Source organism: Lepidochelys olivacea, assembly GCF_965140295.1.
Source record: "Lepidochelys olivacea isolate rLepOli2 genome assembly, chromosome: 7".
NCBI lineage: Eukaryota > Metazoa > Chordata > Testudines > Cheloniidae > Lepidochelys > Lepidochelys olivacea.
In genome coordinates, this window is record NC_140417.1 from 91,209,968 (window position 1) to 91,225,144 (window position 15,177).

The following is a 15,177-nucleotide window of genomic DNA, read 5'->3' on the forward strand; positions in this document are numbered from 1 at the left end:
AGCACATGTTGTTCATTTTAAAAACACTTTCACTGGAGATTTGATAAAACGCAAAGAAGGTACCAATGTCAGATTTCTAAAGATAGCTACAGCATTCAACCAAAGGTTTAAGAGTCTGAAGTGCCTTCCAAAATCTAATTGGGACAAGGTGTGGAGCATGCTTTCAGAATTCTTAAAAGAGCAAGTCTTAAAGAAGTTTTAAAAAGAAACTACAAAACCCAAACCACCAAAAGAGAAAATCAAGTCTGTTGGTGGCATCTGACTCAGATGATGAAAATGAACATGCGTTGGTCCGCACTGGTTTGGATTGTTATCGAGCAGAATCCATCATCAGCATGGACACATGTCCCCTTGAATTGTGGTTGAAGCATGAAGAGACATATAAATCTTTAGCACGTCGGGCACATAAATATCTTAAATACTGGCTACAACAGTGCCATGAGAACGCCTTTTTCTCACTTTCAGGTGACATTGTAAACAAGAAGCGGGCAGCATTATCTCCTGCAAATGTAAACAAACTTGTTTGTCTGAGTGATTGGCTGAGCAAGAAGTAGGACTGAGTGGACTTGCAGGCTCTAAAATTTTACTTGGTTTTATTTTTGAATGCAGTTTTTTTTGTACATAATTCTACATTTGTAAAATCAACTTTCATGATAAAGAGATTGCACTACAGTACTTGTACTAGGTGAATTGAAAAATACCATTTCTTTTGTTTTGCAGTGCAAATACTTGTAATCAAAAATAAATATAAAGTGATCACTGTACACTTTTGAATTCTGTGTTGTAATTGAAATCAATATATTTTAAAATGTAGAAAACATCAAAAACATTTAAATAAATGGTATTCTATTATTGTTTAACACTGCAATTAATTGCGATTAATTATTTAATCGTGCAATTAATCACGTTTAATTTTTTTAATCGCTTGACAGCCCTAGTTTTAATGTTTTTAGTGTAGCTACTGTATCATAGCATATCAGGGTTGCAGGGGACCTCAGGAGGTCATTTAGTCCAACCCCCTGCTCAAAGCAGGGCCAATCCCCAATTTTTGCCCTAGATCCTTAAATAGCCCCCTCAAGAATTGAACCCACAACCCTGGATTTAGCAGGCCAATGCTCAAACCACTGAGCTATTCCACATATCCTAACTCTGAACCTGGAAAGCCATCACAACTTTATTATTGTTATCACACTGTTATGTAATTCTCCTCGGTGACGTCCTTTTATACACTTTTTCTTTACATTTGTTATCCACTAAAGCAATGGCACATTCTTCTCTAGTTGCTGCTTCTGTACCTTTTCTATAGTTGCTAGAGTGCGCTCTGTTTAAGAGGATCAAGAATCAACTTCTCTTCAGGCAGCAAAGGGTCAAAGAACTGAGGCATGATACATTATTCTCTGAACCACTAATCTGGCAAATATTGAACTATTTTAAGTGTATCTCTTTTCTGGTCCAGTAATTGGCTGTGTGTGTTAGTTAAATTCATTGACGTTAACTTGGTGTTACAACTTAGTGTTTACAGCCCAGATGCAAAAGTATATATTAGACAATCCTATGAGGTAACAAATCTAGTGACATGAGATATGTACATTTGTATGTCCACCTGTATTCTTTCTAGCACTCTCTTCTTTCTTCCTTTCACATGTACAGGCTGTTTATTTCTGGTTGCACCACTTTTAGGGTAGGCAACACATTTTATTGGTACTTCATCTCTAGAAGCAAAGAAAGAAATCCTTCTCTGAGCTTGCAGAAAGCTGTCAGTAACATCTTCTGAATTTAAAGCCAGTGTTACTTGACTAGTAATAAATAAAGATAAATATACCACCTAAGAAACACAAAAAGCAGATTATGATCTAATTAAGTAAATAATAATGTTATCAGTCATCTTGCACTGGATGCTGGATTTTCTATTACATTCGGGCCCAACGCTGTGCAGCACAAGTGTGTCAGTGAGGGGAGAGGGAGCCACTGTTTGCCTGCATGGTAGGATTGCAGTGTAACAGTGTGGGGGGCAGGGATGAGGACAGCGATGGGGACATGTAGGCAGCAACTACCCTGGCTGGCACACTATAGCTCCACAGACGTGATCTTTTGCCTTGGAGAGACACTCAGATCCTTGACTAGCCCAGTGGGTAATGCAGCTGACTCTAGGCAGTGAGTACATTCTGCTTCTTTTTAGAAAAGCAGTGAGATGTGTCCCACCCCATGTTCTCCAGAGCCCCAGTGATCAACCTTACTCACTCCACTCTGCACCTGGATGACCTGTCAAACGTATGTTGGATGGTTGGGGGCAGTGCTGGGTGAAATAATTTTGGGCCCTATGCAGTATGGCAACTGGAGCTGTGTGTGTTCCCCCAGTGGGGTGTGGGATATCAGGTCCTGCCCCTGGGGGTGTTGGAGAGTGAGCCTCCTCCATGTTCACCCCACAGCAGCTCCTATCCTGCAGGGCTGGCCTGGGTCCTAATCTAACGTGTTGGCTCTTGCCACAGCATGCAGGCAGGGCCAACCCCCATGTGATGCCCCACCCCCTTCTTGGTGCTGGATGGTTTGTAGTTGTTGTGGGCTGTGTGTGTTCCCTCCCTCCCCTGGTGGTAGTAGGGTCCCTCTGAGATGTGGGGGGGGGCTGGTTCATATTGGTTAATCTGGGGGACACACTAGGTGGTGATATTACTCTACTCTGTCACCTCCATGACTTCAGATAGTAAGGAAAGGATTTTATTCGGAATATGTACTATATAGCTCCTGAAGAACTTCTTGATGTAGGCCAAGATTTTCAAACATGGGTGCCTAAAGTTAGGCTCCCAAGTCAGGTTAGGCACCTAAATAAATGGCCTGATTTTTCAAAAATACTGACTTCACTGGGGGTTGCTGGGTACTCAGTACCTCTGGGGGAAAAAGGGCACTTATTTAGGTACCTAACTATGGATTTAGCAGCTCAACTTTTGGCAACAACATCTGAAAAGTGTGCTTGTAACGGTTACAGCCACTTGTTATACAGGTTCTATGTGCTGGGTTCCCAGTCAGAGGGGTGCTGGAACAATTTTTATGGCGGGGGTGCTGAGAGCCATTGAATCAAACTGTAAACCCTGTTTATAATGGAAACCACGTCATGCCAGGAGTTGCTGCAGCACCCGCAGTTTCAGCACCTATGCGCACGGGTCTCATTGAGAGTTTTGGGCAAAGATCAAGAGCTAACAATACTGTGTATTCCTAGGGTAAAATTTTCAGACATGCCTAGGGGCCTTTCTAAAGGTACTGCGTTGTCCAGTATGACATTTCAAAAGTATCTTTTACCTTTTCAGCTTGTAACACCAGATGAAATCAATGGGCAAAAAGATAGTGGAATCAGGCCATCAGAAAAGTTTCCTTTATCGTAGAACAGCAAAATTCCAGGGTCCTCAAAATTTATTTCCATTCAAACAGATATAAGCAATTTTTGATGCTTTTTCTAAAGTAAAATGTAGGCCAATCAGGTCAACAATACACTAAAATTTAACATCATGGTAACATTCACCATAGAACTAAAATGATATGTAAACAGCTTTATAAATTAGTCTTTAAAGCCTCCACAATACATATGGCAGAATCTATGCACCCATCAAAGTTGGAATGAGTAAATCCATCGCCCCCACACACCAGGAGAGGTTTCATATGAAGAGTCATTTGTCCTGGACAACTGGGGATGGCTTTTGTAACCTGCAAAAAAAAAAATATATATATATATATATATATATATGGGAAGAAGGATACGCAAATATTTATTACTCTGCATACTGTATCAGATTCTGGCAATAAGGGCCAAAATATCACACACAATGTTGACATTTTGGTTTTGCTCATGAAAATACTTTATAGCCAAACTATATGATCACCTTACTCTCATAAGTAGTGCCAGTGACCATTTGGCCCTTAGGAAGCACTTAGCTATGACCTTAGATCATTCATATACTCCTCCCCACATTATTATAATATTAATTATTTATGATTATGTTTATTATGTGCTATGGGCTTTCCAAATAATCAAGAGGGATGGTCCCTGCTCAGAGGAGCTCAAAGGACAGAGACAATTAGATGCAAGTTAGGGGAATGACAGTGAGCAATTTACATAGATGTCAACTTGTTTCACTGTTAGGAAGTGCAGCTGAAGTGGATCTACAAGAGGGATTTAAACATGGACAGGCTAAAGGCCTTGTGAATGATCCAGGGAGGTTGTATCATGCATGAAAAAGACAAATAATTGATTGTGAGAAACAAACGACATTTTCTTCTCAACTACAAAAATTGACCATTCCTTTGTAAAGTGCTTTGAGATCTACCAGTGAAACACAAGAGCTAAGGATTGTTATGATTTGTAGACTAATGGGTAAATATGCTTAAGATTATTCTGTAATATGACTCCCAAATGCATAAACATTCATTTAATTTTTTTAAAGTAAGAGCTTCTTATAGGCCCTCTTAAAAAAAAGAAAAGAAAGTAAACTGTATATTTCAAAAATAATTCCGCCCTAGTTAGGCTGAATCCTTGCATGCTAGTTTCCTACCTGCAGAAAATTTTCATGGCCACTTACGAACACCACTACAAATAGAAATTTGTAACTGAGACATCCTCTGGACTTTTGTGTCCTGGGCATGAGCAGGTACTGCTATAATTCCATACAATCCCTTTATTTAGAAAATCAATGTACTTTCAGCCAAATAAATACTATACTTAGGAGTGTGTGTGTATGTGTGTGTTTGCTTGTGACTGTGGTCTTCAGAGATAGAACTGCACTAAGTATTAAGAGTAGAAATATCTCACTCTTCAAAGAATTGTAAAATCAATTCAAGAGAAAAGGGAGACTTTTTGGATTTGCGATAGCATGTGCAGACTAATTTTCTGAAAACTGTAAAGAGAATACCAGGCAACTAGTTAGATATTATTTGTATAGCATGTCAAAGAGTCTAGTCACATTTCTAAAACCTAAGGTCAGAATTGCCCTTTGGTATGAATGAATGTTTGTGGTATAAGCCATTTCAGCATGTTGGCTGATGCAGGCTTCTTTACACACTGCCATCCCAGAACCTACTAATTTGACATAAATGGGCTTGTCATAAATATAAAGGGAAGGGTAAACCCCTTTGAAATCCCTCCTGGCCAGGGGAAAGCTCCTCTCACCTGTAAAGGGTTAAGAAGCTAAAGGTAACCTCGCTGGCACCTGACCAAAATGACCAATGAGGAGACAAGATATTTTCAAAAGCTGGGAGGAGGGAGAGAAACAAAGGGTCTGTGTCTGTCTGTATGCTGCTCTGGCCAGGGACAGAACAGGAATGGAGTCTTAGAACTTTTAGTAAGTAATCTAGCTAGGTATGTGTTAGATTATGATTTCTTTAAATGGCTGAGAAAAGAATTGTGCTGAATAGAATAACTATTTCTGTCTGTGTATCTTTTTTGTAACTTAAGGTTTTGCCTAGAGGGGTTCTCTATGTTTTTGAATCTAATTACCCTGTAAGATATCTACCATCCTGATTTTACAGGGGGGATTTCTTTATTTCTATTTACTTCTATTTTTTATTAAAAGTCTTCTTGTAAAACACTGAATGCTTTTTCATTGTTCTCAGATCCAAGGGTTTGGGTCTGTGGTCACCTATGCAAATTGGTGAGGCTTTTTATCCAACATTTCCCAGGAAAGGGGGGGTGCAAGTGTTGGGAGGATTGTTCATTGTTCTTAAGATCCAAAGGTCTGGGTCTGTAGTCACCTAGGCAAATTGGTGAGGCTTTTTACCAAACCTTGTCCAGGAAGTGGGGTGCAAGGTTTTGGGAAGTATTTTGGGGGGAAGGACGCGTCCAAACAGCTCTTCCCCAGTAACCAGTATTAGTTTGGTGGTGGTAGCGGCCAGTCCAAGGATAACGGGGGTAATATTTTGTACCTTGGGGAAGTTTTGACCTAAGCTGGTAAAGATAAGCTTAGGAGGTTTTTCATGCAGGTCCCCACATCTGTACCCTAGAGTTCAGAGTGGGGGAGGGACCTTGACAGGGCTAAATACAGAGACATGCATGAATCTCCCTTTAACTCCCTATGTGTATCTGAGATAAAAAATTTGGTTCCATAGCCGTGCTTTGACCTGGGCAAGTCAGAATGGACCTGAGAACCTTGTAAATAGTGAGGAGTCATGTGCATGTAACCTAGGGTGGAATACTTGTGGCACCTTAGAGACTAACAAATTTAGTTCGTCTCTAAGGTGCCACAAGTCCTCCTTTTCTTTTTGCGGATACAGACTAACACGGGCTGCTACTCTGAAATCTAGGGTGGAATGTGGCTCACATGTGTTTCTAACTTGTTCATTGTGTGTTCTTTTTTGGGAAAAGGCTGTTCTGTGGAATTCCCAAGGTACTTATTTTAGCATCTATAGGCCTGTTTACCGAAACACAGAGTAATATAAACAAACGGAGCAGAGACCAGCACAAACACTGATGCAAATGGCAATAACTATTTACATGTTTATAGATATGGAATTTGTCCAGTCTCTTTAAAAGGCTAGAACCACAGATCTATGTCAAGAGTTCAAACTTTCTGTCTAGAGTTTAACAAACTTCCAGCACAGATAAAAGAAACTACACTGAATTATTAAAAGGGCATCTTCATCTCACTTTCTCATGTCCAACTAGTTTAGAAACCTTAAACATGCTTATTTTTCAGTCTTTCTTCATCTGCATCATAAAGTGTTGTGTATTTTTATGGTACTGAGAAATAAATAATAATATATGTGAGGATCTCCATGGCACTTTCAACTTTTTTACTTCCCTTATCTGCATTGGACTAAACTCTTTTCTAACTGAGGAGAGGTGGATGCAAACTCCCTCTGGAGTATACAAAACCATCCCTGAGGTAAGCAGAGGTGTTATTTATAAGTGACAGCAGCTTCAAACAACCATGTAGTTGTACTGTACATAATGTAAACCACAGAATGCTATTCTGGCAACAGGTGAAAAATGGGATACCAGTCAAGGATGCTGTTGGGAAAACACACAGACCTCATAGGACACATTTGTCTTAACATCAGTTACAGATGAAGATACTACTTATCACTCGTGATGCTGCATTATTTTATATTTTCTTATCACAAAGACTGGCAAACATAAAAAACTTTACACTTTTTATTTTTGTAAAAATGTATATAATATGACAGATTAACAAAGAATTAATATCAGCATTTGTATCATAAATGTAAAAATGACACACAACTGAAGTGTCCCACATTGGAAAATAGCGGGGATGAAGTAGTGTGGGAGGGAAATGCCATGAGTACAGATAAGATTCCATCCTCCCCCTATTTTCTGACTATGAAAATTTTTGTTTCAATTTTTCACTGAAATTTATTTTTCATCACAATTTTCTGATCAACGCTATCCATGCGAGCCATGGCACATTCCTTCATAATGATCCATCTGATATTTGCATGTCTGAAACAGCAATGTAATTCTAATTTAAGAATGACACTTCTATATACACTTTCTGGCAAGATTAGAGAGCAATAGTTTTGCATATTAAATAGAATGCATCACTGGGCAAAAAACTGAATAAGCAGTTATGCTTTACATTATATAGATCTCTCTATCACACTGTATATATTTTACTACACTTTGTAATACTTGAAAATAATGTTAACATATGGCGGGGTGGCCAACCTGAGCCTGAAAAGGAGCCAGAATTTACCAATGTACATTGCCAAAGAGCCACAGTAATATGTCAGCAGCCTGCTGCAGCACCTCCCCCTCCTTCCCCGCACCTCCCGATGCATGCAGGAGGCCCTGGGGGGGAAGAGGGAGGGCACTGCAGGGTCAGGGGAGGGCATGGGAAGGGGTGGAGTGGGGGCAGGGCCTGTGGCAGAGCCAGGGGTCGGGCAGGGAGCACTCCCCGGCACGTTAGAAAGTTGGTGTCTGTAGCTCCAGCCCCAGAGATGGTGCCTAGACAAGGAGCCGCATATTAACTTCTGAAGAGCTGAATGTGGCTCCGGAGCCACAGGTTGGCCACCCCGACATATGGCATTGCTTTTACCTGTTTTATAGAATTTGCTCTCCATTCCCACCACCCACGTTCCTTCTCTTTTTGTTTGCTCTCTCTTCACTATTTGTAAAATTGTCATATTACAATCCTGCATAGGAATCCGCCCAGATTCTAAATTTTCAATGTCTTGTGATAGTCAGTGAATGTTCTTTTTTGTCTATACAGTGCTCTCTCTCTCATGTTTCATTACCTTTAAATATTTTTTTATTATAAAATAGGTATTTTGGGGGGGGGGAGGGGCAATGATCATTTGCAGTATAGGCACATAGACACAAAGTATTGGTAATAGTTATTTGCTGTGAAAATGACTGTGAAGTCTGTAGGTCTGATCCACAGCCCACTGAAATCTATAGGAATCTTTCAGTGGGATTTGGATCAAGTCCTATGTCATAAATATAAAGGGAAGGGTAAACCCCTTTGAAATCCCTCCTGGCCAGGGGAAAGCTCCTCTCACCTGTAAAGGGTTAAGAAGCTAAAGGTAACCTCGCTGGCACCTGACCAAAATGACCAATGAGGAGACAAGATCCTTTCAAAAGCTGGGAGGAGGGAGAGAAACAAAGGGTCTGTGTCTGTCTGTATGCTGCTCTGGCCAGGGACAGAACAGGAATGGAGTCTTAGAACTTTTAGTAAGTAATCTAGCTAGGTATGTGTTAGATTATGATTTCTTTAAATGGCTGAGAAAAGAATTGTGCTGAATAGAATAACGATTTCTGTCTGTGTATCTTTTTTGTAACTTAAGGTTTTGCCTAGAGGGGTTCTCTATGTTTTTGAATCTAATTACCCTGTAAGATATCTACCATCCTGATTTTACAGGGGGGATTTCTTTATTTCTATTTACTTCTATTTTTTATTAAAAGTCTTCTTGTAAAACACTGAATGCTTTTTCATTGTTCTCAGATCCAAGGGTTTGGGTCTGTGGTCACCTATGCAAATTGGTGAGGCTTTTTATCCAACATTTCCCAGGAAAGGGGGGGTGCAAGTGTTGGGAGGATTGTTCATTGTTCTTAAGATCCAAGGGTCTGGGTCTGTAGTCACCTAGGCAAATTGGTGAGGCTTTTTACCAAACCTTGTCCAGGAAGTGGGGTGCAAGGTTTTGGGAAGTATTTTGGGGGGAAGGACGCGTCCAAACAGCTCTTCCCCAGTAACCAGTATTAGTTTGGTGGTGGTAGCGGCCAGTCCAAGGATAACGGGTGTAATATTTTGTACCTTGGGGAAGTTTTGACCTAAGCTGGCAAAGATAAGCTTAGGAGGTTTTTCATGCAGGTCCCCACATCTGTACCCTAGAGTTCAGAGTGGGGGAGGAATCTTGACATCCTATAATAATATTTGTCTCCTACATGTGTAGGACAGTGAAATACTTACGGAAGAGTGATTGATTGGATGGACCACAGCTAATAGGGGGCTTAGGGAAAGCTGGGTTGGGGTGCTAATGCGTGCTGCATACAGGAGTACTATTTCCTCAACTGATTGTTATGTGCGTCAGCTTCTTTGGTGCCCAGGCATGAGTTGGGAGGAGTGATGAGAGCAGCAGTAGGAGGAGGAAGTGATTTTTCACATTCCCTGTCTCTCAGCCTGGGTCCTTGCAGCTGCAAACTATGAAGCAGTCTGACATTTGTTTTAAATGTGCGAATTTTGACTGAAATCCCTTGCCAGACTCTAGTAATTCACCTTGTAATGGTGACCCACAGCTAAGAACTGGTGATGTGGTAAATTGGTGAATTCTCAGTAGGGCTTTCATCTGCATTAGTATGGGTTATTTTCCTTTCATGGCTATGGTTCAAACAAACCATGGGGTATAGTACACTACAAATCACTTACAGAATATGGCCATGCAGCAGCTTTAGCTTTGTAATAACAGAAGGAATCTGCTTTTATGAAACTGTTTTAAGCCACAACATCGTGTAGCCAGTTGATTTCACTCCATTCCATCTCTTAACCCCCCCGCCCCTCCAAACCTACGAAAAACAAGCCCAGATAAAAGCAGCCTCTCTGGATGGCAAAGAATACAGTAGATAATGAATCATGCACTGTATTATAGTGACATCTGCTACTGCCAGTGTAGTTAGGGATCTGTAAGACCGTTAAAAAACCCCATATTGATGGGCTCACTTGGCTGAAAAAATTTGCTTTGCCCTGAAACGTAATGTAGGGCCAGATTGTAGCTTTTAAAGCCACAGCTGCTCAAGGGGTATGCAGAGGGGCACTGCACTAATGGCAGTCTCTGCAGGCAATCTGCCTGCAGAGAACAGAGGCACAGAATGTTCCCAGGGATGCTGAGGACTGCACACAAGCTGCAGTGTGTTGCACCCCCATAATAATAATCACCAATCTAAGTTATTCCCTCCTCTGGTCTTCACAGTGCATCTTTCCTTCCGAGTGTTTGTATTTCAGATGCACAGCATACCAGGACAGCAACAGTCTTTAGCTTTGTGCCTTGTTCAGTGCTGAGTATATCGCCAGTATTAAGTAAATAAAAAGTCTGTCCCCAGACCACCAGCCACCGAGAAAGCCTGCCCCACCTATACCTTTTTTGGGTTTCCTCCACCAATCAATGCACCAACATTTTCTCCCTTAGTCCAGGTTCCGGAAGTGCAAGGTATGGGATTTAAGGAATGTGAAGGTAGGGTGGGCTCACCCAGTCTCTTCTCTACAGCCCCTGCTTTATGTATCCCATGAGTGGCTAGAATCTCTCAACATCTTGAGAAAGAAAATTACAATTTTGGGCTCATATATGTAATACTATCAATTCAGAACTGTGGCCTGGGGCCCTACCTGAGAGGTATTATAAAATCCTTATTATTGCCATTATCAGTAGGATGGCATCTACCCAAATGGGCTGAGTGAGGTTTGTTTGCTGTCCCCTGAGAGCAAAGATGGGAGCTGGACTCCTAGGAACCACTCTTGTTCCCACATAATTTCTCCTTTCTCTCTTCAGTCCTTCCTCATTTTTAGTCCCTCCCTCAGAAACTGTGCGTTACAATAACCAATCCTCTTGAGGAAGAGAGCTAGGCATGGCTTCTTACATTAGCGAGAAGGGTCACTCACACACAGCTGGATGTCTGATAGGCATATTATTCAGGAAAAATGACTCGCTTTCAATCTCTTTAACATATAGCCCAGTACAGCAGATTATGGACAGAGTGGCAGCCTTAATTCTTTATTGCCTGAGGTTTAGACAGCAGATCCTTAATAAATGTCCAGTGTATGTTTTTGTTATGTGCTTTAGAATATATCTGAACTACCCTTCTCATTCCCCAGAGCAGTACACTGCAAATCAAATGAGACACTTCTATAAACTTTCATCTCTGCTGCCTATAGTCTAGGAGCCCAAGCATGTTCTTGAACCTAGGTTTCCTAAATTGCAGCTCACTGTATCCCCCCACACAAATAGGGGGCTCCATGCTTGTCATTCTGTTGGAGCATTTCTACATATAGTAGTTTCTGTTGGCATTATAGTACTGTTTCTAAAGATTTCAGTACTCTTATCAATATCTTCTTAGAGAACGTAGATTAATGAACCTTCTCAGTTTTCCCCTAGCCAAATATTAAACTAAAATAAGCTGAACTGTTATTTTCACTGAGCAGGTTTGGTTATCTGTCACTGCGGAAAGAGGATCAAGAAAGAGCTATAGTTAATTATATGTTTATAACCCACATGATGGGCTCCAATCTGTTAGAAGTCCACTCTAGGTAGAGATATTAGATGCAGATTTTCTACTATCCCTACTGAGTGCCTGCAACAATCTTCATCATCTGTTACTATACTGTATTCATCACATTGGGGACTCATGACTGACAGTCCTGGTACTGTATATTGTTTTTACTTAAAAATTAATAAAAATGTAAACTTCAACCAATACCATAAGGCAAAAAAACCCACAAACTACCGCAGCACACTGAAATGCTTTAAGACAAGAATCACGCTGGGTTATGCAAACAAAGAAGGATAAGATCTCACCTATGTCCTAATAACCTGTCTCATCTCACAAAGCAGAAATCCAAAGAATATAAACACCAGAATATATTTATATATATGGTAACCATCTATCACTGGATCATATGGTAATTTTCTCTAGCTGGGAGGTACTGAAGGTCTTCAGGATTATAGGAAAAGAACAATATAAGGAGTGAAGAGGTCAAGGAAACTAACACAGAATTTATACATAATAAATATAATAATACATAGTTCTTATGCAGCACTTTTCATCAGTAGGTCTCAAAGAACTTTACAGAGGAGGCCAGTGTGTCATTATCCACATTTTATAGATGGGAAAACTGAGGCAACCCGAGGTATTGTGACTTGCCCCTAGTCACTCAGCAGAGCCAGGAATAGAACTCCTGTCACCTGAGTCCCAGTCTAAGCCTCTAGTCACCAAGCCACTCTGATCATTCCTAGCAATATAAATGTGGCTTGTTACAATTTATTGTGATTAGCAACTGCTTTGAAGGGCAAATAACTGTCCAAACAAAGGGTCCATACAGTTTTTGCATTGATTTAACTAAATCAGTAAAATACCTGAATTTGTTAAATAGGTGCAACCTTCTAGTGAGGGCAGTTACATCAGCATAAAGGTATTTATGCTGGTATAGTGTGTCTTGGTACAGTTATCAAAGTGGGGAGGGAAAATTATGACACAAAAGGGCTTCTGAAAGCTTTATCAGAAAAGCCACAATTTCAGCCCTTTAGTTTACTGTCCATCAAATAAATATAGCTTAGCTAGGGAAATTGTGGTTCTACTCTGAAAAGTGACTATAAAAATGGCATTATGAGATTCCAGATTCATTGTGTCTCAGTCACTTCCAGATCAAATAAAAAGATGTTTTTTCTAAGTACCAAGCTTTGCAGGCTCAATCTGCAGTCTTTAAATCTAGATTGGGTTATTTGTTTTTTCTTTTTAAAGCAGCCTTGTATAGCAAAGCACATTTGCCTTCTTTAACACTGGGATGACTATTTTTTTCTAAACGTGTATTACTTCTGTCACTTAACTATCAGAACACGATTAAAAGAGCACATAATTGCAGAAGTGAATGCTTTGGTAAAAAAATAATCAAATACGTTCCTCACTAAAGCCCCAATTCTACCTGTATGTGTAAAACTACAACTCCCTTTTAATTTCAGTGTCTCAGCATACCACCATGCCCATATATGAAAGGCTAGAAATTGTAGGGTCCAATTCTGCCCTTACATACGCAGGTTACTCCAGTTAATTTTAGTGGAAATTCTAGTACATGGAGAGAAGAGTAGGCATCTTAGTTTCCCCTATAATGAAAACACAACTATGCTATGCCAAGGAAGAAGACACAACTATTCACTGAGATGCAGCAGAGTATATTCAAGGGAGCAGTTTTTTTTAAAAAGAAATCCCATGCATAGCCAATACTCTCAGCTTTTAAAAAGGTTCCAAATGTTTAAATGATGTCAGTGATACCACAAAATATTTTTGGGGAAACTTTCAAAGGCACAAAGGGCAGTTAGGTGTCCAGTTCCCATTCCGTACAGACTATAATTAGTACCCACAGACATCTAAACATCCGTATACTTCTCCCAAGGCTGCACTGTAGAAGACAAGAGGAAATCCCTTCAAAAGATGAGATTCAGTGCATGATGGGAGATGTGCCACAAAAAGCGTTAACTAAAAAATGACTTAATCAGTCTTCACATAAACGTACTATAACATTTAAGAGTTCAGATGGCAAATCTTGCAAAGCAGGAAATGTCTGTAACATTGAAACATCAAATAGGGTATAGCTACAGAGCATTGGTTCAATCATTGCCCAGTTTCCTCCACTGATAATATTAAATCTATGTAGCTGCTCCTCAGTATCCCAGTAATAGAAACCCATAAACCTCTTTTCCCAATCCTATATAATACACCAATTGATAAAAAAAAACAACTCAATAGAATATTTGGGGAGTTTAAAATTGGCAACCTTGCAGGGAAAATCCAATTTAAAATGACCATGTCAGTGGGAGAATCCAGATGATGCCAACACTTACTGAAATAAAATGTTTTTAAAATTTCATTTAGTCAGTGTCTATTAATTTCAAGGTACTTGGAATTCATGGAGGGGGAAAGAGGGTTTATTTTTGGTAATGTGTTTTATGCCAGGAAAACTTGACTAATGGTATTAATGTGTTAAACAACATAGTAAAAGACCATGATGGTTTTTTAAACCATGCTTCACATTTTTACACCTTGTTCTAACACGTTTCCATTGTATGTGACAAGATTGAATGTCCGTATTGTATGAAATTGTTACTTCTCAAAGCAGCTCATAGCAGTTATTCAGCACTGTAAGAGCTAATGCAGGAGTGGCAGCGTGGACTTAAAATAAGTGAAATCAAGCCGGAAGAGAAGGGAGAGGGAATAAAGAAGATAAGAACTGTGTTGGAAGTTGATGACAGAAACAGACAGAGGAGGAGCGTGGGAAAAAAGTAGCCAGAGAAAGGAGGGAGGGAAGGAAAAATAAGACTGGAGGAGTTGAAAAAGAAAATAATCCAGAGAGAGACAAATAAAAGAAAAACAAAGAACAACAGAAATTTGGGAGATAACAAGGTAGAAATGAGGAAAATAATGCTAGAGATTAAGGAGGAAAAAAGTGAAAGATGCAATTTTCCCCTCCATCATTTCTTGACTGTCTAAACTCTCTTGGATCAAAAATGTGTTTTGGTTGACCCAGGTTACCTTGGAGTACAATTGTAAGCTCCAGTTTATTAGTGAAATCCTGGCCCCACTGAAATCAATGGGATCTGTGCTCTTTGACTTCAGTATGATCAGAACTTCACCCCTTATGTTTTTTTATTTGCTGCTGACAACAGAAGGTCACATATACTAACTCAGTAATTAACCGGAAGAGAAATGAATACTCTGCAGAATATAATTCTCATTGGACGTGTCTTAACTGAGCAAATAGAATAAGTGTGTGGGGGGAGAGAATGTACATAGTAATCACGCCGATGTAGAATGCTATGGGTCAAATTAAGGATCAAAGTTGGATGACCAAATCATGGGCTTAATGGGGACAAAAGCCCAACAATATTAAGTAATATCATCAACAGTATTAACATGCCCTTAACAAAAATAGAAAAATATAAAAGTAAAATATCTAAACAATTAAAAAAGTAAAGAAC

The 15,177-nt window shown here is 39.9% G+C and overlaps 1 protein-coding gene across 3 annotated transcripts in view; it reads right to left on the bottom strand.

The window, feature by feature from the left end:
- Positions 1-861: 861 nt before the first annotated feature.
- RNLS (renalase, FAD dependent amine oxidase) overlaps positions 862-15,177 on the bottom strand; it is a 155,722-nt gene continuing 141,406 nt past the window's right edge. The window contains exon 6 of one of the 3 annotated variants that reach the window (XM_084633620.1): positions 862-3,696. In XM_084633620.1, the coding sequence (XP_084489746.1) occupies positions 3,544-3,696 (153 nt within the window). In that variant the 3' untranslated portion in view covers positions 862-3,543. The remainder of the gene's footprint in view (positions 3,697-15,177) is intronic. The other 2 variants (XM_084633618.1, XM_084633619.1) reach the window with 2 other exon arrangements.